This window comes from Bufo gargarizans, chromosome 9 (assembly GCF_014858855.1).
Source record: "Bufo gargarizans isolate SCDJY-AF-19 chromosome 9, ASM1485885v1, whole genome shotgun sequence".
Taxonomy (NCBI): domain Eukaryota; kingdom Metazoa; phylum Chordata; class Amphibia; order Anura; family Bufonidae; genus Bufo; species Bufo gargarizans.
This window is the reverse complement of record NC_058088.1, coordinates 34,962,039-34,989,102: the sequence shown is the minus strand read 5'-3', so window position 1 is coordinate 34,989,102 and position 27,064 is coordinate 34,962,039. Positions and strand designations below refer to the sequence as shown.

General features: G+C 44.3%; 1 protein-coding gene across 1 annotated transcript in view; it reads left to right on the top strand.

Moving 5' to 3' along the window:
• The window catches only part of LOC122919762 (sodium- and chloride-dependent neutral and basic amino acid transporter B(0+)-like), a 73,681-nt gene that overhangs the window by 12,409 nt on the left and 34,208 nt on the right, over window positions 1–27,064 (top strand). The window contains exons 4-8 of the mRNA XM_044268947.1: window positions 8,825–8,986; window positions 11,554–11,674; window positions 15,840–15,972; window positions 16,067–16,207; window positions 17,435–17,663. Coding sequence (XP_044124882.1) covers window positions 8,825–8,986; window positions 11,554–11,674; window positions 15,840–15,972; window positions 16,067–16,207; window positions 17,435–17,663 — 786 coding nt within the window. The remainder of the gene's footprint in view (window positions 1–8,824; window positions 8,987–11,553; window positions 11,675–15,839; window positions 15,973–16,066; window positions 16,208–17,434; window positions 17,664–27,064) is intronic.

Sequence of the window (27,064 nt, the reverse complement as noted above, 5' to 3'; positions counted from 1 at the left end):
AGTTCCCTGGCATGGCACTTCTTCAAACAATGTGCTGACGACAAGACCCGAGTGGTTTGCACGCTGTGCCATCAGAGCCTGAAGCGAGGCATTAACGTTCTGAACCTTAGCACAACCTGCATGACCAGGCACCTGCATGCAAAGCAGGAGTAAACACCTTAAAAACAAGGAAGTCACTCAGGCTCCCCCTGCAACCTCTTCTGCTGCTGCCGCCTCGGCCTCTTCTGCTGCTGCCGCCTCTTCCTCCGCCTCTGGAGGAACGTTGGCACCTGCCGCCCAGCAAACAGAGGATGTACCACCAACACCACCACCTCCGTCACCAAGCATCTCAACCATGTCACACGCCAGCGTTCAGCTCTCCATCTCACAAACATTTGAGAGAAAGCGTAAATTCCCACCTAGCCACCCTCTATCCCTGGCCCTGAATGCCAGCATTTCTAAACTACTGGTCTATGAAATGCTGTCATTTAGGCTGGTGGACACAGACAGCTTCAAACAGTTCATGTCGCTTGCTGTCCCACAGTATGTTGTTCCCAGCCGGCACTACTTCTCCAAGAGAGCCATGCCTTCCCTGCACAACCAAGTATCCGATAAAATCAAGTGTGCACTGCGCAACGCCATTTGTGGCAAGGTCCACCTAACCACAGATACGTGGACCAGTAAGCACGGCCAGGGACGCTATATCTCCCTAACTGCACACTGGGTAAATGTAGTGGCGGCTGGGCCCCAGGCGGAGAGCTGTTTGGCGCACGTCCTTCCGCTGCCAAGGATCGCAGGGCAACATTCTTTGCCTCCTGTTGCCTCCTCCTCCTACTCGGCTTCCTCCTCCTCTTCTTCCACCTGCTCATCCAGTCAGCCACACACCTTCACCACCAACTTCAGCACAGCCCGGGGTAAACGTCAGCAGGCCATTCTGAAACTCATATGTTTGGGGGACAGGCCCCACACCGCACAGGAGTTGTGGCGGGGTATAGAACAACAGGCCGACGAGTGGTTGCTGCCGGTGAGCCTCAAGCCCGGCCTGGTGGTGTGCGATAATGGGCGAAATCTCGTTGCAGCTCTGGGACTAGCCGGTTTGACGCACATCCCTTGCCTGGCGCATGTGCTGAATTTGGTGGTGCAGAAGTTCATTCACAACTACCCCGACATGTCAGAGCTGCTGCATAAAGTGCGGTCCGTCTGTTCGCGCTTCTGGCATTCACATCCTGCCGCTGCTCGCCTGTCTGCGCTACAGCGTAACTTCGGCCTTCCCACTCACCGCCTCATATGCGACGTGCCCACCAGGTGGACCTCCACCTTGCACATGCTGGACAGACTGTGCGAGCAGCAGCAGGCCATAGTGGAGTTTCAGCTGCAGCACGCACGGGTCAGTCGCACTGAGGAACAGCACCACTTCACCACCAATGACTGGGCCTCAATGCAAGACCTGTGTGCCCTGTTGCGCTGTTTCGAGTACTCCACCAACATGGCCAGTGGCGATGACGCCGTTATCAGCGTTACAATACCACTTCTATGTCTCCTTGAGAAAACACTTAGGGCGATGATGGAAGAGGAGGTGGCCCAGGAGGAGGAGGAGGAGGAGGAAGAGGGGTCATTTTTAGCACTTTCAGGCCAGTCTCTTCGAAGTGACTCAGAGGGAGGTTTTTTGCAACAGCAGAGGCCAGGTACAAATGTGGCCAGCCAGGGCCCACTACTGGAGGACAAGGAGGACAAGGATGAGGAGGAGGTGGAGGAGGATGAGGATGAAGCATGGTCACAGCGGGGTGGCACCCAATGCAGCTCGGGCCCATCACTGGTGCGTGGCTGGGGGGAAACGCAGGACGATGACGATACGCCTCCCACAGAGGACAGCTTGTCCTTACCTCTGGGCAGCCTGCCACACATGAGCGACTACATGAACGACATTAACTACCTCCCCTTAACCATATATTATTGTACTCCATTGCACTTCCTCATTCAATCCTATTTTTATTTTCATTTTACCATTATATTGCGGGGCAACCCAAAGTTGAATGAACCTCTCCTCTGTCTGGGTGCCGGGGCCTAAATATATGACAATGGACTGTTCCAGTGTTGGGTGACGTGAAGCATGATTCTTTGCTATGACATGAAGACTGATTCTCTGCTGACATGAAGCCATATTCTCTGTTACGGGACCTCTCCTCTGCCTGGATGCCGGGGCCTAAATATCTGACAATGGACTGTTCCAGTGGTGGGTGACGTGAAGCATGATTCTCTGCTATGACATGAAGACTGATTCTCTGCTGACATGAAGCCAGATTCTCTGTTACAGGACCTCTCTCCTCTGCCTGGGTGCCTGGGCCTAAATATCTGACAATGGACTGTTCCAGTGTTGGGTGACGTAAAGCATGATTCTCTGCTATGACATGAAGACTGATTCTCTGCTGACATGAAGCCAGATTCTCTGTTACGGGACCTCTCTCCTCTGCCTAGGTGCCTGGGCCTAAATATCTGACAATGGACTGTTCCAGTGTTGGGTGACGTGAAGCATGATTCTCTGCTATGACATGAAGACTGATTCGTGCTGACATAAAGCCGGATTCTCTGTTATGGGACCTCTCTCCTCTGCCTGGGTGCCTGGGCCTAAATATCTGACAATGGACTGTTCCAGTGTTGGGTGACGTGAAGCATAATTCTCTGCTATGACATGAAGACTGATTCTCTGCTGACATGAAGCCATATTCTCTGTTACGGGACCTCTCCTCTGCCTGGATGTCGGGGCCTAAATATCTGACAATGGACTGTTCCAGTGGTGGGTGACGTGAAGCATGATTCTCTGCTATGACATGAAGACTGATTCTCTGCTGACATGAAGCCAGATTCTCTGTTATGGGACCTCTCTCCTCTGCCTGGGTGCCGGGGCCTAAATATATGACAATGGACTGTTACAGTGGTGGGTAACGTGAAGCCTGATTCTCTGCTATGACATGAAGACTGATTCTCTGCTGACATGAAGCCAGATTCTCTGTTACGGGACCTCTCTCCTCTGCCTGGGTGCCTGGGCCTAAATATCTGACAATGGACTGTTCCAGTGTTGGGTGACGTGAAGCATGATTTTCTGCTATGACATGAAGACTGATTCTCTGCTGACATGAAGCCGGATTCTCTGTTACGGGACCTCTCTCCTCTGCCTGGGTGCCTGGGCCTAAATATCTGACAATGGACTGTTCCAGTGTTGGGTGACGTGAAGCATGATTCTCTGCTATGACATGAAGACTGATTCTCTGCTGACATGAAGCCATATTCTCTGTTACGGGACCTCTCCTCTGCCTGGATGCCGGGGCCTAAATATCTGACAATGGACTGTTCCAGTGTTGGGTGACGTGAAGCAGGATTCTCTGCTATGACATGAAGACTGATTCTCTGCTGACATGAAGCCAGATTCTCTGTTATGGGACCTGTCTCCTCTGCCTGGGTGCCGGGGCCTAAATATATGACAATGGACTGTTACAGTGGTGGGTGACGTGAAGCCTGATTCTCTGCTATGACATGAAGACTGATTCTCTGCTGACATGAAGCCAGATTCTCTGTTATGGGACCTCTCTCCTCTGCCTGGGTGCCTGGGCCTAAATATCTGACAATGGACTGTTCCAGTGTTGGGTGACGTAAAGCATGATTCTCTGCTATGACATGAAGACTGATTCTCTGCTGACATGAAACCATATTCTCTGTTATGGGACCTCTCTCCTCTGCCTGGGTGCCGGGGCCTAAATATATGACAATGGACTGTTCCAGTTTTGGCTGACGTGAAGCCTGATTCTCTGCTATGACATGAAGACTGATTCTCTGCTGACATGAAGCCATATTCTCTGTTACGGGACCTCTCCTCTGCCTGGATGCCGGGGCCTAAATATCTGACAATGGACTGTTCCAGTGGTGGGTGACGTGAAGCATGATTCTCTGCTATGACATGAAGACTGATTCTCTGCTGACATGAAGCCAGATTCTCTGTTATGGGACCTCTCTCCTCTGCCTGGGTGCCGGGGCCTAAATATATGACAATGGACTGTTACAGTGGTGGGTGATGTGAAGCCTGATTCTCTGCTATGACATGAAGACTGATTCTCTGCTGACATGAAGCCAGATTCTCTGTTACGGGACCTCTCTCCTCTGCCTGGGTGCCGGGGCCTAAATATCTGACAATGGACTGTTCCAGTGTTGGGTGACGTGAAGCAGGATTCTCTGCTATGACATGAAGACTGATTCTCTGCTGACATGAAGCCAGATTCTCTGTTATGGGACCTCTCTCCTCTGCCTGGGTGCCGGGGCCTAAATATATGACAATGGACTGTTACAGTGGTGGGTGACGTGAAGCCTGATTCTCTGCTATGACATGAAGACTGATTCTCTGCTGACATGAAGCCAGATTCTCTGTTATGGGATCTCTCTCCTCTGCCTGGGTGCCTGGGCCTAAATATCTGACAATGGACTGTTCCAGTGTTGGGTGACGTAAAGCATGATTCTCTGCTATGACATGAAGACTGATTCTCTGCTGACATGAAACCATATTCTCTGTTATGGGACCTCTCTCCTCTGCCTGGGTGCCGGGGCCTAAATATATGACAATGGACTGTTCCAGTTTTGGCTGACGTGAAGCCTGATTCTCTGCTATGACATGAAGACTGATTCTCTGCTGACATGAAGCCAGATTCTCTGTTATGGGACCTCTCTCCTCTGCCTGGGTGCCGGGGCCTAAATATATGATAAGAAAGAACCGGCACTCAGTGTCGTCTTCAAAGAAAGTTGATGTCTTTATTGGTCACATTAAATAATCTGTGACGCGTTTCGACTCACGTCTGGAGCCTTTCTCAAACAAAATGGATATGACATACAAACTTAGTGAACATGTGAAATTTAAATAGACCGCCAAAGCGGAAGTGACGTCACATTGCCATGGTAATGAGATACACAAAACAAATCAAGTCAGAATGTAATTGAAGAAAAGATCCCAGCCGCAACAATCGCCATAGTGATTATAATAATGTTACTAAATATATCCATATAATGATAGCAGTATTAGAAGATGATATAAATTGTGATGATGCCGCTGGGATGTCTTCAAGTTTTCTGCGAAAAGACAAGAAGAAATAACAATTAAATATAGAAAATATGATGGCAATTTTGAACACATGATAATAGATGGAGAGAGAAATAATCACAAGTATATAGTATATACAAAGTATCCTGGAGATTTACAAGAAACTGTGAAGGTCATACTCTCGGTTCAAGCCTTTGGGCTCCAATGTTTGCAAAGTGTGAATCCAATAGGATTCACGCTTCTTCAACATCTTAACCCTATCACCACCTCTGCGAGGTTGCGGCACATGTTCGATTATCTGAAAGCGCAATTGTGATGTATTGTGATTAAATCGGTCAAAATGATGCGGGATGGGCAAAAGCAGGTTTTTGGTACGTATTGTTGACTTATGTTTGGAAAAGCGATCCTTCATCCGCATAGAAGTTTCGCCTACATATAACAAACCACACGGGCACTTCAATAAGTATATAATGAAATTACTATTGCATGTGTAAAATCCCTTAATGGGGAATTGTTTGCCAGTATGCGGATGTGAAAAATGTTCACCTTTAATTACACTTGAGCAATGTATACATCCCAAACAGGGGAAAGTGCCCTTTTTTGGTGTAGATAAAGTGCTTTGTCGTCTCTCAGTATGGGAACTGCCTATGTCAGCCCGCACCACCATGTCGCGTAAATTCTTATTGCACTTGTAACAGATAAGCAGACGATTCTGGAATTCTTCAACAGAGGGATATGCAAAGGATGAAATTTAGAGACAAATGGAATACGTGGTGGTTTAGTGGTTTTATCGCGTACAGCGGTGGCTTTATTCCTTTCCTGGTTAAGTAGTGAAGTGGGATATCCGAGATATTTAAATCTATCACTCATCTCACTAAGGCGGATATCTTCAGTCCCAGTGTCAGAGACAATTCGACGAATCCTCTGAAACTGGGAATGGGGTAATGCCTTTTTGACGGTGGGGGGATGGTTGCTTGAATAGTGTAGGAGAGAATTTCTATCAGTGTCTTTAATGTGGAGATCAGTTGCTATGACTCCCAAATTTCCTTTAGTAACAACAGTATCCAAGAAACTAATCCCCTTGTCGTCATAATGTAAAGTGAACTGGAGCTCGCTCCACACAGAATTTAGGTAATCCGCAAAGTCTAGAAGGGTCCGAATGCCGCCACGCCACACACAAAACACGTCATCAATGAATCTACGCCAAAAGATACAGTGCAGTTTAAACAGCTCATTCGAATAAATATATTTATCTTCAAACCATGACATATATGTGTTTGCGTACGGCGGTGCGGCATTCGAACCCATCGCGGTCCCACAGCACTGTTTATAAAAAGTATCCTGAAACAGAAAGTAGTTTTCATGCAAAATGATTGCCAGTAAACTCAAAAAGAAGGTTTTTTTACGTGAGGTATAGGAAGAGGAAGTTAATAGCCACTCGACAGCCCGTATTCCCTTTGCATGAGTAATGGAAGTAAATAAAGAACATACATCGAAGGTAACCAACCAATCATCATCACCACGCCATTTTTTCAGAGTGCCGGCTGTTCATTATCTTTGGGGCCTAAATATATGACAATGGACTGTTACAGTGGTGGGTGACGTGAAGCCAGATTCTCTGCTATGGGACCTCTCTCCAATTGATATTGGTTAATTTTTATTTATTTAATTTTTATTTTTATTCATTTCCCTATCCACATTTGTTTGCAGGAGATTTACCTACATGTTGCTGCCTTTTTAGTGCCGAAAAGTTCGGGTCCCCATTGATTTCAATGGGGTTCGGGACGAAGTTCGGGTCGGGTTCGGATCCCGAACCCGAACATTTCCGGGAAGTTCGGCCGAACTTCTCGAACCCGAACATCCAGGTGTTCACTCAACTCTAATCATGGACCCATTCTAGTTGAATAGGTCTGGATTCATCTGCGGCAGCGGCACGGATGTTGCCCGTGCATTAGGGTCTGCAAATTGCGGTCCCCAATGCATAGAATGGCAGTCCAACGGCCGTGTGCATGAGCCCTAAGTGTTCAGGGAAGAAGAACCTTGGTAGGAGAGGTGACCAAGAACACAATGGTAACTCTGCCTGAGCTCCAAAGATCCTGTGTGCAGATGGGAGTAACTTCCAGAAGGTCAACCATCACTGCAACACTTTATCAATCTAAAAATTAATGCAAGATTTTAGTTTTTCCTTTTCAATAAATTAGTTAATTAGCGAATATATTGTTTTCACTTTGTCGTTATGAGGTATTAAGGGGAAAACTTTATTTTTTTTATTTTTGCAGAAGGCTGCAGAATAACAAAATGTGAAAAAAGTGAAAGGGTCTGAAGACTTTCTGAATGCATTGTAACTGGAAACGAGCCATGTGCCACATAGAGATTATACCCTAATAAAATATGTCAAAAGTAAAAATACATATAGGGGGTCATTTATTAATATATATATTCCACCTTTTGGCATATTAAAGTCGCAAATTTTGTCGTATGGCAATTTTGCTGAAAAATCAGTGATTTTTTCCCAATCACGCCCCTTTTCCAGAGAGCCGAGAAAGGGGGGAGTTCTATGGGCGGGGGAAGCGGAAGCGCCAGCCGAGCCGGCTTATTTATCATTTTTGGTGTGGAAAAAGTCTTAAATATACGCCAGTAAGGTAGGCACGGTCTGCTGGAGGAACTGCTATGAAAAGGGACTTAAGACGGGTTTTAATTAATGTCCCTCATAATCTTTTATTTGCAAATTTTAAAGCTTATGTTTTCATATGAATTCTCAAAAATAAAGAAGAAATAAAAATTCTTAGAATAAATGCAAGGCCTCCTGCATGCATATTATGAATTCATATTGTTCAGAACTGTAATATACAATGCCATACATTACGGCGCTCAAATAATAGTGCCATATGTTCACTATACATTACCAGTTACCTAAAAAATGATGCCATATATGCCACAACCGCCATACTAAATACATGCTGAAAAAAGTACAGAGACCAAATTACAGCTTTATAAATAACATTACTGTACTGTGTCTAAATGAAACTGCCATTCAATTAATATTATAGGGGATATCCCATAAACGTAAAACTCACCTTTCTGTGGGTGGAGAGTAGCTCATCAAGCGCCTGCATCTCCCAGGATGCATTGCAATTAGCTCTTGTTAACGCATTCCTCTCCTGCATAGAAAATAGTCCCTCACACATAGCTGCAGAAATAGATATGGTAAATAATGTCCCCCCATTTCCCTTCTCCATTGTCTATAGATGTATACAGTGCTTTACAGGTGCTTTACTTGCTTCTCTATGAGAAGACAATGCCAGAACAAAAGGGCAGGAAGACGGGAAGCTACTAAGCATGTTAGTCAACCAATGAATACATGAGAAGGTGGATTATTTGGATAAAGAGTAGGGGGCAATACCAAGAAATTGTAATTAATGTAATTAAAATGCCCTATTCATTGCATTGTAATACTCTTCGTGGGATAACCCTACCATCACCCGCGATGCTAGGGAGGCTCATCCCTATCGCAGCCTGCCATTGGCTGCCCCCCGTCACCAGATGTTTTGATCCGCGCAACGGTGAGATGCAGAGGCGACCATGCGGGGACTCGGAGCAACACAGGTGCCAGGGAGCGGGGAAGTATAACCTACATGATGTGTCCAGGCATTGGGGCGGTCATTATAGGGGTTGGATAACATATTTCTTTTTCCACTTTACTTTGCATACTAATCTAGAGTAGTAAATGGCTTGTAACAGAACTGCCTTTTTTCTCCATTGCAGGTACTGGAGTAACAACTGTTCTTATATCAGCAATGGTATCTATTTACTACAACGTTATTGTTGCCTACAGTCTATATTATTTATTTGCCTCATTTACGAGGTACCTGCCATGGGCGGAGTGTTTCCACTGGGCAGACAGTAGGTGTCGTAATGGTATATCAGGTTAGTATATATTTTTTATATGTTCATAAGAAAATTGATTCAGCATTTTTTCTATGGCCTTGTTATTCTATGGGAGGGGAGAATGGAAAGTAATTGGGAGACTGTGACCAAGAAGGCACTGTGCCTGTTGAAAGAACATAAAGGCAATTTTCATGGGAACACTGTGGCTGGTTCTACTAAAACTTGGACAGAAGATAAGTACATGTGTAAGGGGGTAGTGTCATCATATGTCCATACTTACCAATGTTTCAGTTGGTAAAATCGGGCAATCTAAGCCCTGCCCCCTGTGAACACCCACTTATGAGTGGGGTTTGTTTTGTCAGCCCTGGATAACACCATTTTGGCAGTACCGTCTCTAAAAATCACGGACAGTGTCACCAAATTCGGGGCTGTTGACAACCATGTATGTTCTCATGGTGGTCAGGTCCCCTTGCAGAAAATTGGACGATATTTTAGGCTCAGGGTGGCATACTGTAAGTGGCTACCACTGTAGGATGGCCGAAGGAATTGGGAAGACACAGTCACCCCACGTAGAGTAACAAACTTACAGTTGAAACAATCTTTGATAGGCAACATACTTAGTGGTTACTGTCTCTCAGTGAGGGTACAGGCTTCGTTACCAGCATCAGGACAATTGTGTACACTGTCTCTGTAAGTGGCAACAAATACATTACTGTCCCTTTTAAAACTAACAATTCATTCTCCCTTTGGCTGATGCAGCACACAATTACTCAGCATTGTCAATGATGTAGATGACCACATTTGCAGTACTACCATGCATACCTTTCCAAGTGGTGCAGTATCTCACAATTTGCACAGTCTCTAGTAGGCGCTCCCGGGTTCAGTATCTCACTTCACAACCATTCTGCATGCTGTCTCTCACAAAATATTGGTCTTTGCCTCTTTTACAGGCCCCAGCTGCTTTTAGGATGCATTGACTAGCTGGCTTCTCTTTATCCCTCATCTATCTCTACCTCTGAACTTTGCAGTATTTTGCTTCTGAATGCCCTAACAATTGTATGAGGTGCTATACCCTTCTTGCAGCAACCATCGTTCAATCTTCCATGTCCTGTCTAACTGACACTCACTGAGCACATGGCGTGCATAGGCCTGTATTTATCAAATCACCCATGAGCATCTAATGCAAGCTTAAGGACTGCAAGGAATTGCCATTCTAGATCACACTTAAGCACAGGACCTTTGCTAATTAGGTCAGCTATCAGAAGGTATTGCCTCATCCCATATGATAATATAATTGCATAATAGGTAGCATCAAACCTAAGTGTTGTTCTACCGGTGCTATGATACAAAACATGATATACATTATGTGCCCTCTGTGGCTCCCCTTGTCTTCAGAGCGAACTTGTCCATCTCATATACCCAAGGTATATGACTTTCCCAGTATGAGTACTTACAAGTTTACTCACAATAATATCCATTTACCATTCCCTCGCTGATATCTCACAACAGCTTAAAGGGACTGTACAAGGTAAATCACATATCACAGAACATGACCTGTCACATTTGTGCAAGCGCTGGGAGTAGCATGTGTCAACATAGCAAAGAACATTTATCATAGGCCAGCATTTTTCGTCGGTCTATGATATCCCAGTGTGCTGCTGGAGGCCACATCTAATTCATGATGCCTCGTCATAAATTTGACGCAGCTCCAGCAGTCCATGTAGTTAAACTTAAATCTACGTCAGCCCCTAGCTGGCGTAGATATCAATATTATTTTTTTTTTAACCAGAAAACTGTGATAAAAGAAGATTAATATGCCAGGGCTGCTGGCTATGCCCCCAACCCACACATTTACCAAGTCCCCTATTCAGTGGCAAAGATGGTGAAGAAAAGCCACTTGTGCAAACATTTTGGCAAGTGCTGTTTAAAAAGTCACAAACTCTCTGTTTGCAGCTTTTGTACCCCAGAAAACTGGCATGTGGAGAATGATAAATCCCACCAATGTGTTAGCAATTCAGTTTTAACAAGTTACTTTACAGTCCAACTAGGTGGCATTGCCACCACAACAAGGTCAAAAGACAACCCATAGCAACAATCACTGTAAAGGATACAGTCTTTTTTGTAAGAGGTACAATGCTGGATTCCAACCCTTTTACACACGGACGCTAGGCGGCATCCATTCTGATGGACAGATAGGTTGCAATATAAATTTTTAGTTTTGAATTTCCCACTTCCTTCCTACTCCATGGCTCCTGGATTTCTAGTCCCCATCTATCGTCTATATTCCACATGGTCATGGTCATAGGTGTTGCTGCAGCTAACAACCGGCCTCAGCTGAGACATGTCCCCAAATAGCATTTCACTCCAGGGACATGTGCCATTTGGGGGCACGTCACCACGTGACTCCCATTAATGTTGAAGTAGACAGACAGGGACCAGAAGGCCAGTGAACACAGAACAGGAGTCACAGAGGCAGAAAGGAGTGTCAGGGAACATGTAAGTATGGATTTCTTCACAGGTACCGCTGGATGGGTTGGGGGATTTAAAAAAAAAAATGTAGACAAGTTTTAAGACAATATAATCATTTTTTTATTTTTTTTGCATAGGATTGTGCAATGTAACATTGGACAATGCAACAGTAATCGCAAATGTGTCATGGGTAAATGACAACAATCTCACCTGCATCGCTGACAACAATACTGAACTTCCAAGCAAACAGTACTGGGAGTAAGTATGAAAGTAATTTCATGCATGGAATATAATTAGGATTTACTCATATGGGGTGGTAATGAAGCTGAAGAGTACCACTGTACCAAGTATTGTGCAATGGCAAAAACAACAATTGCTGTAAAACTGCAGCAAAAATTCACACATTTTTATGCTGAAGCGAAGTCATGTCCAAAACCTCATGTTGTTGCATAGGGTTTTTCCCGTTGTGGGTAGGTGATGCCACTGTATTGATGTAGGTAGACGTACTAGGGCTTATTAACACTGTTGGTTTGCCTCTTTTTTTTTTTTGCAATATAAATTGCATGTAAGTACATTTAATTTTGCAGGGAGGCTCAATTGTGGTTCAACTGCATCAATAATGGTTCATCTCTCTACTGCACCATCACCTGCTCATGTGTATAACTAAAGATCAGCAAATTTTTCAAAATTCGATTAGGCCGGTTTTTCGCTAAAATTCTGTTTGATCCGAATTTATTTGTGGCAAATTGCATTAAAAAACAGCTATTTCCTGGCTGCAGAGAGTCTTCATAATGGTGTAGAACACTGTGCCTTTTAGTAACATGCATAGGGAGTCTGCTGTGGTAGTGAAATAATACTGTGACATGCAGATGACAGGTGTCGCTCTTACAATCACTGCACACTGTCTTCAGAACCTGTTCTATTAAATGCTTATACAAGTAGAGCCACCCCGACAGAGTGGAGAGGGTGTCAGCAGTAAGTTTGTGTTGCTGGTGTGGCTTGGCAGGAACCTCATTTACCCAGTGGGCTGTAAAGGATCATTTATTGTCCTTGACCAAAGTTACAGCTACCGACCAATTTTCCCAAAAAAGGCTGTATCACAAACAAATTTGACCACTGAATGGCTAATCGACGTAATTTGGTTCATACAGAAGAAAGTCAACAATCACCCATCTATTTTCCCCAAAAAGGCTGTTTCACTAAAACATTTCACCAATGAATAGATAATTGACGTAATTCGGTTCATACAGAAGAAAGTCAACAATCACCCATCTATTTTCCCCAAAAAGGCTGTTTCACAAAAACATTTCACCAATGAATAGATAATCAACGTAATTCGGTTCATACAGAAGAAAGTTAACAATCACACATCAATTTTCACTTTTTTTTTTTCCTATTAATACACCCCCAAAAATGAATATAACAATTACAATTCAACGCAGAATGGCTAATAGGATGTAAGTATCTATCCTATTAATACACCCTGTAAATGGCAGTAGTACAATGGAACGTTACTGCTCAATGGCAAATATATATATTTTTTGCCACTAATAAACGCCAAAAAAGGCTTTAGAACATATAACTGCACCGCTGAACGGCAAATAGGCCCTTATTTTTTTTCACTTAGACACGCCACAAAAGGCTTTAGAACATATAACTGCACAGCTGAACAGCAAATATATTTTTCTTTTGCCACTAATACACAACAAAAATGGCTTTAGAACATATAACTACACCGCTGAACAGCAAATAATATTTTTCTTTTGCTACTAATACATGCCAAAAAGGGCTTTAGAACATATAACTGCGCCGCTGAACGACAAATAGGCCCTTATTTTTTTCCACTTATACACGCCAAAATAGGACTTTAGAACATATAACTGCACCGCTGAATGGCAAATATACTTTTCTTTTTCCTTTTATACACGCTGCAAAAGGCTTTAGAACATATAACTGCACCGCTAAACGGCCAATATACACATATTTTTCTATTGCCACTAATACACGGCAAAAATGTCTTTAGAACATATAACTGCACCGCTAAACGGCAAATAGGCCCTTATCTTTTTACACTTATACACGCCACAAAAGGCTTTAGAACATATAACTGCATCGCTGAACAGCAAATATATTTTTCTTTTGCCACAAATACACGCCAAAGAGGGCTTTAGAACATATAACTGCACCGCTGAATGGCAAATATATTTTTCTTTTTCCACTTATGCATGCCACAAAAGGCTTTAGAACATACAACTGCACCGCTGAACGGCCAATATACACATATTTTTCTATTGCCACTAATACACGGCAAAAATGTCTTTAGAACATATAACTGCACCGCTAAACGGCAAATAGGCCCTTATCTTTTTACACTTATACACGCCACAAAAGGCTTTAGAACATATAACTGCATCGCTGAACAGCAAATATATTTTTCTTTTGCCACAAATACACGCCAAAGAGGGCTTTAGAACATATAACTGCACCGCTGAACGGCAAATATATTTTTCTTTTTCCACTTATGCATGCCACAAAAGGCTTTAGAACATACAACTGCACCGCTGAACGGCAAGTATATATATTTTTGCTACTAATACATGCCAAAAAGGGCTATAGAACATATAACTGCACCGCTGAACGGCAAATATATTTTTCTTTTTCCACTTATACACACGCCACAAAAGGCTTTAGAACATATACCGTAACTACACTGCTTAACGGCAAATATATATTTCTTTTTCCACTTATTCATGCCACAAAAGACTTTAGAACGTATAACTGCACTGCTGAACGGCAAATATATTTTTCTTTTTCACTTATACACACCACAAAAGGCTTTAGAACATATAACTGCACCACTGAACGGCAAATATATTTATCTTATTCCACTTATACAAGCCACAAAAGGCTTTAGAACATATACCTGCACCGCTGAATGGCAAATATATATATTTTTTGCCACTAATACATGCCAAAAAGGGCTTTAGAACATATAACTGAACCATTGAACGACAAATAGGCCCTTATGTTTTTACACGCCTCAAAAGGCTTTAGAGCATATAACTGCACCACTGAATGGTAAATATATATATATATATTTTTCCGTTTATACTCGCCACAAAAGGCTTTAAAACATATAACTGCACCGCTCAACGGCAAATATATTTTTGTTTTGCCACTAATACACACCAAAAAAGGCTAGAATTTTAGAACTTCACCACACAACGGCTAATAAGCCCTTTTTTCCCACTAATACAAGCCAAAAAATGCTTTAGAACATATAACTGCACCGCACAAGGGCAAATAAGACGTATAAATATTTTCTTGTAATAAACCTTGTAAATGGCTGTATCAAACAGCACTTGCACCCCAATAACAAGAACTGTTTGCTGGAATTACAGAGCTGTATAATGACAATTTGGATCCTTAGTCAGTGCTGCAAGGTGTATTAGGATTACCCAGGCTGTAACCTCCCCTACTGAACCCTGTTGTACATATATGCTGTGGAATGATTCCTTCCTATCCTTTCTTTACACCTTGAATAATCTTTCCCTGAACATGTAAATAATTTTTTCAGCACAATGAAATCTTTCCTAGCACTGTCACTAGCGCCTGCTGACATCTCTTCCTGCACTATGTACACCCGAAAATGGCAGAATCCAAGATGACTGAGGCTATTTATAGGGCTGTGACATCACAGGCATGGCTGGCTGCTGATTGGCTGCATGCATGGCATTATGGGTGATCCCGCCTTCCCAGAGTTCCTTGCTCCATGTCCTCACACGTGCAGCAGCCATTTTAGGAAAAAATGTGAATCGTTACCTTTGAAGAGTGAGGAAATTCGGATTCTGTGCAAATCGAATAAAACCTGGAATCCGGATCGAATTCGACTTCGTCAACTTCGATTCGCTCATCTCTATGTATAATCAAAAAACAATAACTTTCGACAATACAAGCCATTTTTTAGTTTCTTTGCTTCCATTTTCTTTGCAATGAAAAATCTCAATTTAAACTGCAACAACGGCAAAATGGCTCCAAAAGCAGAACATGTAGATATTTGTCATGAGCAAAACATTTTTTTATTGTGCTTCTTTGAGAAATTCAGGGAAATTGTAAAACTTACAAATCTTGGAGACAAAATGGTCCCACAGTCATAGCATTCATAAATGATTGCACTGCTGCTGTTTTACCAAAATATCTTTCTAAGGACTAACACTCTGAATGACCTTAATCAAAGATGTTCCTAAAATTTATTTTGGTCCAATTTGTCCAAATTGGCTAAGAAATTCTAAATTGTCATGAAACTATCTTTCTCTCTCTCTCTCTCTCTCTCTCTCTCTCTGTCTCTATCTATCTAATCTCAAGTCTTTGTGTCTACATCCAGCTCTATTAATGAATATTTGTTTGAACTTTATTTTTGCAGAAAAGTGACCCTGCAACAATCTAGTAGCCTTGATGAGACAGGGCATGTGGTTTGGTACCTTGCTCTTTGCCTGCTCTTGGCATGGATCATAGCTTTTGCCGCACTATGTAAAGGCATAAAGTCTTCAGGAAAGGTACATTTATCATACTATTACTTTTACATCACTGTAAATCTTTAATTCTATCAAGGTTAGAAGTAATTTACTGTCTCTTTAATCCTAAAATTAGGTGGTGTACTTCACGGCCTTGTTCCCCTATGTTGTCTTAATTATCCTCCTTGTCCGAGGAGTCACACTGGAGGGGGCTAGGGATGGAATCGAATATTATATTGGGCAACAGTCTGACATCAGCAAGCTCAGCAATGGAGAAGTGAGTATTTTCAATTCAACTTTGCATTTGACTTGTTTATTTGATGTGTTTTGGGCTACGACTGGACTGGACAATGGGGGGTTAGTAAGGTGGGTATAAGTTTTGTAATTTTTTACATGTTCATCCCCTTGGACAGCTTTTTTCTTTTGCTAGAATACCCCTTTAAATATCAGCAACAAATCATCTGAGGTCCAACTTTCACCAAATAATGAAACACATATAAACTGAGGTCTAATTTACAGGAAGGAATCAGTCAGATAGTCTCTGCGGCAGTTAACTAAGTTTATTAATGTACATTTATTTCCCAGGTCAAACACAGGAACATTTAAAGAGCAAAGAGGGACAGAGGGACATAGGTAAAAAAGAGGGACATTTGGGGTAAATGGTATGGGAAACAACTTTTTGCAGTGGCTATACAGTCAGTCTGCACTCGAATACCAGTAAGAACAACCCTATAAGCAAATAATAGCATTCTTAATACAGAATGCTTAGTAAAAATGTCCATTGAGGGGTTAAAAATAATAAACAAATTTAACTCACCCCATCCACTTGGTCGCGTAGTGGATCTCCTCTTCTCTCTTCAGGACCTGGCTAAAGGACCTTTGATGACGTCAATGCGCTCATCACATGGTCCATCACCATGGTGATGGACCATGTGATGAGTGCAATAACGTCATCAAAGGTCCTTTAGTCAGGTCCTGAAGAAAGAAGAAAGAAGAGGAGATCTGCTATGCGACCAAGTGGATGGGGTGAGTTAAATTTGTTTATTATTTTTTAATCCTTCCAATCCTTATTTTTCTTAGCATTCTGTATTAAGATGCTATTATTTTCCCTTATAACCATGTTATAAGGGAAAATAATAAAGATTGGGTCTCCTAGCAACCATGCGTGAAAATCGCACCGCATCCACACTTGCTGGCGGATGCTCACGATTTTCACACAGCCCCATTAACTTCTATGGGGCCTGCGTTGCGTAAAAAACGCACAATATAGAGCATGCTGCGATTTTCACACAACGCACAAGTGATGCGTGAAAATCACCGCTCATGTGCACAGCCCCATAGAAATTAATGGGTCCGGATTCAGTGCAGGCGCAATGCGTTCACCTCACGCATTGCACCCGTGCGGAAAACTCGCCCGTGTGAAAGAGGCCTTAGTGTAGTCGTCACCTGCGTATGATTACATCTATGGCAAGTTTTTTAATTGTTGATTGACATTTTTTCCTAGGTCTGGAGAGATGCTGCTACCCAAATATTTTATTCCCTTTCAGTAGCCTGGGGAGGAGTGATCGCTCTTTCATCTTACAATAAATTCCATAACAACTGTTACCTGGACGCCATTGTGGTCTGCGTAATAAACTGCCTTACCAGCATCCTTGCAGGATTTGCCATCTTCTCCATTTTGGGGCACATGGCTTCAGTGTCAGGGAAAAAAGTCTCAGAAGTAGTTGATGAAGGTAAGAAAATGTTCATGAGTTGACAGTAGAACAAAAATTATAGTATAAATTTGCTTTTACAGAAGGAAAAATATCAAATTATTTATAAATGTTCTGGGCATCACTATTAAGCATCACAACCTGTATAGAGGTAACTGAGTGGCTGAGACTCTGGAGCTCCATTTGCCAAGGGTCATGTCATATTGTAGCAAAAGAAGGATCAAAAGGCCCCCAGCACCCAAGGTTAGGACTGTTTTATTATTTGGCATTGTTAAATGAGGAATGTATAGAACTCTGAGCATTATGAGGGGAAACAATTAAGGTATTAAAACCCAAAAAGACACAAAACTAGACACTAGTGTCTAGCAAACTTGTGGTTTTAAGTTCGGCGTACAAGGTTCAGGTTATCTAAGAATTTCGTTATACAGGGTGGGCCATTTATATGGATACACCTTAATAAAATGGGAATGGTTGGTGATATTAACTTCCTGTTTGTGGCACATTAGTATATGTGAGGGGGGAAACTTTTCAAGATGGGTGGTGACCATGGCGGCCATTTTGAAGTCGGCCATTTTGAATCCAACTTTAGTTTTTTCAATAGGAAGAGGGTCATGTGACACATCAAACTTATTGGGAATTTCAAAGGAAAAACAATGGTGTGCTTGATTTTAACGTAACTTTATTCTTTCATGAGTTATTTACAAGTTTCTGACCACTTATAAAATGTGTTCAATGTGCTGCCCATTGTGTTGGATTGTCAATGCAACCCTCTTCTCCCACTCTTCACACACTGATAGCAACACCGCAGGAGAAATGCTAGCATAGGCTTCCTGTATCCGTAGTTTCAGGTGCTGCACATCTCGTATCTTCACAGCATAGCGACTTCAAAATGGCCGCCATGGTCACCACCCATCTTAAAAGTTTCCCCCCTCACATATACTAATGTGCCACAAACAGGAAGTTAATATCACCAACCATTCCCATTTTATTAAGGTGTATCCATATAAATGGCCCACCCTGTAGATTCCACTACCATGGACCATAAGTTATGGTCCATGGTAACGGAATCCATAATGGAATTCTTAGGTAACCCGAACCTTGTACGCCGAACAAGTTTGCTCAACACTAGTAAATGCCATTATAAATTTCAACCTATATTTCTTGTACTAAATGTGGTTAGTAACAGGGCAGTGTAAGGCACTGTAAGTATTTGATGATTCCTATGGTAGTACAAATGAGCCCATCAAGTTCCTGCTTCCCAACTCTCTACTCACCCTGTTTCTGTAGTTCTTGTAATCCAGACCTGTTTCAGCCTATCAGCATAGTCCTCTTCATCCTCTCCAGCCTATTGCTGGCCATCCCTAGATATTTAAAGCACCTTCCTGAGCAATAAGTTTATTTAGCTTGCTAGTCCCTGCAAAAGTGTGCTCTTCTATTTGTCTGCATGTGTAATGACCTCTGCCTGATTACTGACTCTGTCTCTCTGCTGCCCAATCTGACCTTGGCCCAAATACCATATTAACCCTTTCCTGCCTGTCCTGACCTTCAGACTGTTTTATGGATTTGCACATCATGGGTCAGCTGTGAACTGCACAGGGAGTACTCCCGGAGTTAATGACCTGGTGGCTTGCCTGAAGAGAAGTTGAACACCAGAGTACTGCCAGGATAACGTTCTTAGGATTAGCCCAAAGTCAAAACTGTTGGTTGACACAGTGGCTCCACACCCACTGCCATAACACAATTCATAGACATGATTTACTTATATCATGCATATGTAATAAGATGAGGAGATATTCAGGCAAATCCTGAAATTCAGACTTGGCTATAAATAATTAAATTGCCATTAATACAGTTAATAGAGATAAAGTTTTAATATCCTGACATCCTTCTACCATTTCTATAAATAAAAACTTCCTCAAGACCACCCGGTCATCGCAAGTAAAAAATTTACTTTTCAGTTTGCTTGTCGATCAGAACCAAACTAAATCACCCAGCGGTGTACACAAATTCCAGTGTGACTACTAGTGATGATCGAGCACCAAAGTATTCGGGTGTTCGGCCCGAACACATTGCTATATATGTCTGCTCGGCCGAGCACCCAAGTATAATAGAAGTCAATGGGAGACAACCAGGCACCCACTGTTCTGAAGAGGGGAGGGTGCCTAGTCCATTGGAAAAAGTCAGAAAGTGACAGAAACACCACCAAAAGGATCGGGAACAGCATGGGGACGATGTCTGGATGCATCTTTAACTCCCAGGTCGCTGCTGGGAATGATGTTGTCCGAGTTGTACGCCACTTTTACAGACTGACAAAAATACGCACAAAACCCCCCACAAAATTTTACAGGAAAAATTGTTAGGAAACATTCTTTCCAGTATATTCAATTGTATATAAAGTGCAAGTGCTGCAAAAAATTACAAGCAAGATGCACTCCAAAACAGCTTGTATGTCACATAAAGGAGGGCCTCAGTCACATTTTGGTACAATTGTTCAGGTGGTGGGACTCCTACACTCATAAAGCCTATGCACTAAGTGAAAGGGCTGCCAAAAATTACAAGGAACCGGCACTCCAATACACCCTTTGTTACACATAAAGGAGGGCATCATGCACACCCTTGAAAAAATATGATTGATGGCCAGCTGGTGACCCTCAAAAACATTTGGAGCAAGGGCCTGCTGATCTGACCATCTAAAACCTTAAGAGCGAGGGCTTGCTGCCGCATTGGTGACTCTACATAACCTCTGGCCAATTGCACGTCCCGTTGACAGCGACGATCCATTTGGATGTCTGCCCTATCAACTTTTGATGTTCTTTTCTACCATGGTGATCACGGGTAACGGGGAGTCAGGGTTCGATGCCAGAGAAAGGGATACCACATCCAAGGGAGGTCTGTGGCTGCTGTTGCCTTGCCCCTTTTGTTTCTAATTGTGAACCACCCAGAGAGGGTGGGTCAAGTTATTAAAGCTCAAGATGCAAGGAAGGGCGCAGGCGCACGGCAATTACCCACTCCTGACTTGGGGAGGTAGTGACGATAAATAACAATACAGCATTCCTAAGCGGCCCTGTTATTGGAATGAGTACACTTTCCATTAACGAGGATCTATTGGAGGGCAAGTCTGGTGCCAGCAGCCAACTTGCTCCTGGCCTCCACAACGTTCACCCAATGTGCCATCATGGTGAGGAATGTGACCAGACTCTTGTCTACTGAGACTGGACTTGTAGGTGAGGGCCTGCTGCTGCTTTGTTGACTCTAGATAACGTTTAGGTGATCGCATGTCCCAGTGACAGTGAAGATCCATTTGGATGTCTGCCCTATCAACTTTGGAGTAATTTTTCAACAAGGACCTTCTGGTATATCACCGTTTTGCTTGTCCTCTCCACCAGAGGAATGAGAGATGAGTAGTAATCTTTGTAGCGGGGGTCGAGAAGGGTGAACAACCAGGCCTGTCAGCATTGCCAGTGGACAAGCGGATATGCTTATCTGTTATAATGCCACCAGCAGCATTAAATACACGCTCAGACAAAACGCTGGCTGCAGGGCAGGACAGCACCTCCAAGGCGTAGAGCGCAAGTTCATGCCCTGTGTCCAGCTTGGACACCCAGTAGTTTTAAGGCACTGAGAGATCATTTAGGACGCTGACACGGTCTGCTATGTATTCCTTCACCATCTTCCAAAACTTTCCCCTCCTTGTACCACTAGGCCGCGCTTGAGGGTGAGGTTGCTGATGGGGTGTCATGAAAGTGTACCATGCCTTGGAGAGTGTTTCCCTGCCTTTGTTGGAACTGCTGTGTGTTCCATTTGTCTCCCATCCCCGGACGCGTTGTCAGATTGAAAATTTTGGAGCAATCTCTCAACAAGTACCTTCTGGTATTGCACCATTTTACTCGTCCCCTCCACCACAGGAATTAGAGATGAGAAGTTCTCTTTGTAGCGGGGGTCAAGAAGGGTGAACACCCAGTAATCCGTGTTATCTAAAATGCATATAACGCAAGGGTCGCGCGTAAGGCAGCCTAACATGAAGTCAGCCATGTGTGCCAGAGTACAAACAGGCAAGACATCGATGTCAACATCAGGATGACTCTCCATCTCCTCATCCTCCTCCTCCTCTTCTGCCCATCCACGCTGAACAGATGGAATTAATGTTCCATGGGTACTACCCTCTGTAGCAGAGGCAACTGTCTCCAGTTCCTCCTCCTCCTCCTCTTCATGGTCCAATTTGCACTGAGAAGATGAACTGAGGGTGTGCTGGCTATCACCCTGTGTAATGTCCTCCCCATTTCCTCGTCTGCCCCATTCAGAGCATCGTCCTTAATTGTAAGCAGCGATCATTTGAGTAGACACTGCAGTGGGATGGTTACGCTTATAATAGCATTATCGCCACTAACCATCTGTGTGAATTCATCAAAGTTTTTTTAAAACCTCACAGAGGTCTGACATCAATGCCCACTCCTCGATTGCGAATATTGGCAGTTGACTCGAAAGGTGACGACCATGTAGCAGCTGGTATTCCACAACATGTGGAACGTAGAGTTCCAGCGCGTGCTCACGTCGCACAACAGTCGGTGAGCTGGAAGCCGCAAGCGCTGTTGCAGCGTTGACAGACCGGCTGAAGCTGTGGACGACTTGCGGAAATGGGCACACACGTGGCGCGCCTTCACCAATAGCTCTGGCAAATTGGGGTAGGTTTTGATAAACCGCTGAACCACTACGTTTAAGATGTGGGCTAGGCATGGGATGTGTGTCAGCTTGCCGAGCTCTAAAGCCGCCACCAGGTTACGGACATTGTCAGACACAACCATGCCTGGTTGTAGGTTGAGTGGCGAGAGCCACAGCTCGGTCTGGTGCCTTACACCCTAATCAAATCTACTTCAGCATGGCCTGTTGACGCTTACCCACAGCAGTGCTACACTACTTCCAGCTAGCGATTGATGGCTGACTGGCACTGCTGCTGGAGGTGGAAGTGGAGGAGGAGGAGGCGGAGGAGAAGTGGGGGTTGGAGCCAGTAACATAGCTGCTGGCGGAGACCCTGATGGACGTAGGGCCTGCAATCCTGGGCGTGGGTAGCACCTGTGCCATCCCAGGGTACGACTCCCTCCCGGCCTTCACAACAATCACCCAGTGTGCGGTCAGGGAAATGTAGCGTCCCTGGCCACCAGCACTTGTTCATGTTACCATGGTTAAGTGGACCTTCCCAGTATCTGTGTTGGTCAGGGCACGGGTGATGTTTTGTGACACATGCTGGTGTAAGGCGGGCATGGCACATTGTGAAAAATAGTGGCGGCCGGGGACTGCGTACTGAGGGACGGCCGCCGACATCAGGATGCGGAAGGCCTCAGTGTCCACAAGCCTAAATGGCAACATTTCAAGGGCCAGTAATTTGGAAAGTTGCGCATTTAGTGCTATGACTAGGGATGAGCGAACTCGAACTGTATAGTTCGGGTTCGTACCGAATTTTGGGGTGTCCGTGACACGGACCCGAACCCGGACATTTTCGTAAAAGTCCGGGTTCGGGTTCGGTGTTCGTCGCTTTCTTGGCGCTTTTGTGACGCTTTCTTGGCGCTTTTTGAAAGGCTGCAAAGCAGCCAATCAACAAGCGTCATACTACTTGCCCCAAGAGGCCGTCACAGCCATGCCTACTATTGGCATGGCTGTGATTGGCCAGAGCACCATGTGACCCAGCCTCTATTTAAGCTGGAGTCACATAGCGCCGCCCGTCACTCTGCTCTGATTAGCGTAGGGAGAGGTTGCGGATGCGACAGTAGGGCGAGATTAGGCAGATTAACTCCTCCAAAGGACTTCACTTCATTAATCAATCGATCTGCAGCTGTGCATCATTGAGCTGCTGAAATTCAAATGCTCACTCACTGTTTTTAGGCTGCCCAGACCGTTTGTCAGTCACTTTTTTCTGGGGTGATCGGCGGCCATTTTGTGTCTTGTGCGGTGCTGCGACCAAGTGCATCCAAGCTGCGACCAAGTGCATTTAACCCTCAATGGTGTGGTTGTTTTTTGGCTAAAGCCTACATCAGGGTGAAGCTGTCACACCAAGTGCATTTAACCAGCAATAGTCTGTTCATTTTTTGGCCATATACTAAATCAGGGGCAAGCTGCGCCTGTCACCAAGTGCATTTAACCCTCAATGGTGTGGTTGTTTTTTGGCTAAAGCCTACATCAGGGTGAAGCTGTCACACCAAGTGCATTTAACCAGCAATAGTCTGTTTATTTTTTGGCCATATACTACATCAGGGGCAAGCTGCGCCCGTCACCAAGTGCATTTAACCCTCAGTAGTGTGGTTCGTCAAGCTGTGACACCAAGTGCATTTAACCAGCAATAGTCTGTTCATTTTTTGGCCATATACTACATCAGGGGCAAGCTGCGCCCGTCACCAAGTGCATTTAACCCTCAGTAGTGTGGTTGGTCAAGCTACCACACCAAGTGCATTTAACCAGCAATAGTCTGTTCATTTTTTGGCCATATACTAAATCAGGGGCAAGCTGCGCCCGTCACCAAGTGCATTTAACCAGCAATAGTCTGTTCATTTTTTGGCCATATACTACATCAGGGGCAAGCTGCGCCCGTCACCAAGTGCATTTAATCCTCAGTAGTGTGGTTCGTCAAGCTGTGACACCAAGTGCATTTAACCAGCAATAGTCTGTTCATTTTTTGGCCATATACTACATCAGGGGCAAGCTGCGCCCGTCACCAAGTGCATTTAACCAGCAATAGTGTGGTTATTTTTTGGCCATATCCCAGTCTAATTCTGTCACTAAATCCATACCGGTCACCCAGCGCCTAAATACTAGGCCTCAAATTTATATCCCGCTAAATCTCTCGTTACCGCTGTCCTGTTGTGGCTGGGAAAGTTATTTAGTGTCCGTCAAAGCACATTTTTTGTTCTGGGTTGAAGTACAATTCCCAATTTAGCAATTTCATAATTTAGTGGTTCCTGCTATATCAGAGCTATTTGAAATGTATCCCTAAAAGGGTATATAATATTCAAGGTGCACATAGGGTCATTCAGAATAACTTCACACACGCTACTGTGCATTTCCAAGTCTAATTCTGTCACTAAATCCATACCGGTCACCCAGCGCCTAAATACTAGGCCTCAAATTTATATCCCGCTAAATCTCTCGTTACCGCTGTCCTGTTGTGGCTGGGAAAGTTATTTAGTGTCCGTCAAAGCACATTTTTTGTTCTGGGTTGAAATACAATTCCCAATTTAGCAATTTCATAATTTAGTGGTTTCTGCTATATCAGAGCTATTTGAAATCTATCCCTAAAAGGGTATATAATATTCAAGGTGCACATAGGGTCATTCAGAATAACTTCACACACACGCTACTGTGCATTTCCAAGTCTAATTCTGTCACTAAATCCATACCGGTCACCCAGCGCCTAAATACTAGGCCTCAAATTTATATCCCGCTAAATCTCTCGTTACCGCTGTCCTGTTGTGGCTGGGAAAGTTATTTAGTGTCCGTCAAAGCACATTTTTTGTTCTGGGTTGAAATACAATTCCCAATTTAGCAATTTCATAATTTAGTGGTTTCTGCTATATCAGAGCTATTTGAAATCTATCCCTAAAAGGGTATATAATATTCAAGGTGCACATAGGGTCATTCAGAATAACTTCACACACACGCTACTGTGCATTTCCAAGTCTAATTCTGTCGCTAAATCCATACCGGTCACCCAGCGCCTAAATACTAGGCCTCAAATTTATATCCCGCTAAATCTCTCGTTACCGCTGTCCTGTTGTGGCTGGGAAAGTTATTTAGTGTCCGTCAAAGCACATTTTTTGTTCTGGGTTGAAGTACAATTCCCAATTTAGCAATTTCATAATTTAGTGGTTCCTGCTATATCAGAGCTATTTGAAATCTATCCCTAAAAGGGTATATAATATTCAAGGTGCACATAGGGTCATTCAGAATAACTTCACACACACGCTACTGTGCATTTCCAAGTCTAATTCTGTTAGTAAATCCATACCGGTCACCCAGCGCCTAAATACTAGGCCTCAAATTTATATCCCGCTGAATTTGAATACAATACATTGGGCCAAATAATATTTTTGTTGTTGTGGTGAACCATAACAATGAGAAAAACATCTAGTAAGGGACGCGGACGTGGACATGGTCGTGGTGGTGTTAGTGGACCCTCTGGTGCTGGGAGAGGACGTGGCCGTTCTGCCACATCCACATGTCCTAGTGTACCAACTACCTCAGGTCCCAGTAGCCGCCAGAATTTACAGCGATATATGGTGGGGCCCAATGCCGTTCTAAGGATGGTAAGGCCTGAGCAGGTACAGGCATTAGTCAATTGGGTGGCCGACAGTGGATCCAGCACGTTCACATTATCTCCCACCCAGTCTTCTGCAGAAAGCGCACAGATGGCGCCTGAAAACCAACCCCATCAGTCTGTCACATCACCCCCATGCATACCAGGGAAACTGTCTCAGCCTCAAGTTATGCAGCAGTCTCTTATGCTGTTTGAAGACTCCGCTGGCAGGGTTTCCCAAGGGCATCCACCTAGCCCTTCCCCAGCGGTGAAAGATATAGAATGCACTGACGCACAACCACTTATGTTTCCTGATGATGAGGACATGGGAATACCACCTCAGCATGTCTCTGATGATGACGAAACACAGGTGCCAACTGCTGCGTCTTTCTGCAGTGTGCAGACTGAACAGGAGGTCAGGGATCAAGACTGGGTGGAAGACGATGCAGGGGATGATGAGGTCCTAGACCCCACATGGAATGAAGGTCGTGCCACTGACTTTCACAGTTCGGAGGAAGAGGCAGTGGTGAGACCGAGCCAACAGCGTAGCAAAAGAGGGAGCAGTGGGCAAAAGCAGAACACCCGCCGCCAAGAGACTCCGCCTGCTACTGCCCGCCGCCATCTGGGACCGAGCACCCCAAAGGCAGCTTCAAGGAGTTCCCTGGCATGGCACTTCTTCAAACAATGTGCTGACGACAAGACCCGAGTGGTTTGCACGCTGTGCCATCAGAGCCTTAAGCGAGGCATTAACGTTCTGAACCTGAGCACAACCTGCATGACCAGGCACCTGCATGCAAAGCATGAACTGCAGTGGAGTAAACACCTTAAAACCAAGGAAGTCACTCAGGCTCCCCCTGCTACCTCTTCTGCTGCTGCCGCCTCGGCCTCTTCTGCTGCTGCCGCCTCGGCCTCTTCCTCCGCCTCTGGAGGAACGTTGGCACCTGCCGCCCAGCAAACAGGGGATGTACCACCAACACCACCACCACCACCTCCGTCACCAAGCGTCTCAACCATGTCACACGGCAGCGTTCAGCTCTCCATCTCACAAACATTTGAGAGAAAGCGTAAATTCCCACCTAGCCACCCTCGATCCCTGGCCCTGAATGCCAGCATTTCTAAACTACTGGCCTATGAAATGCTG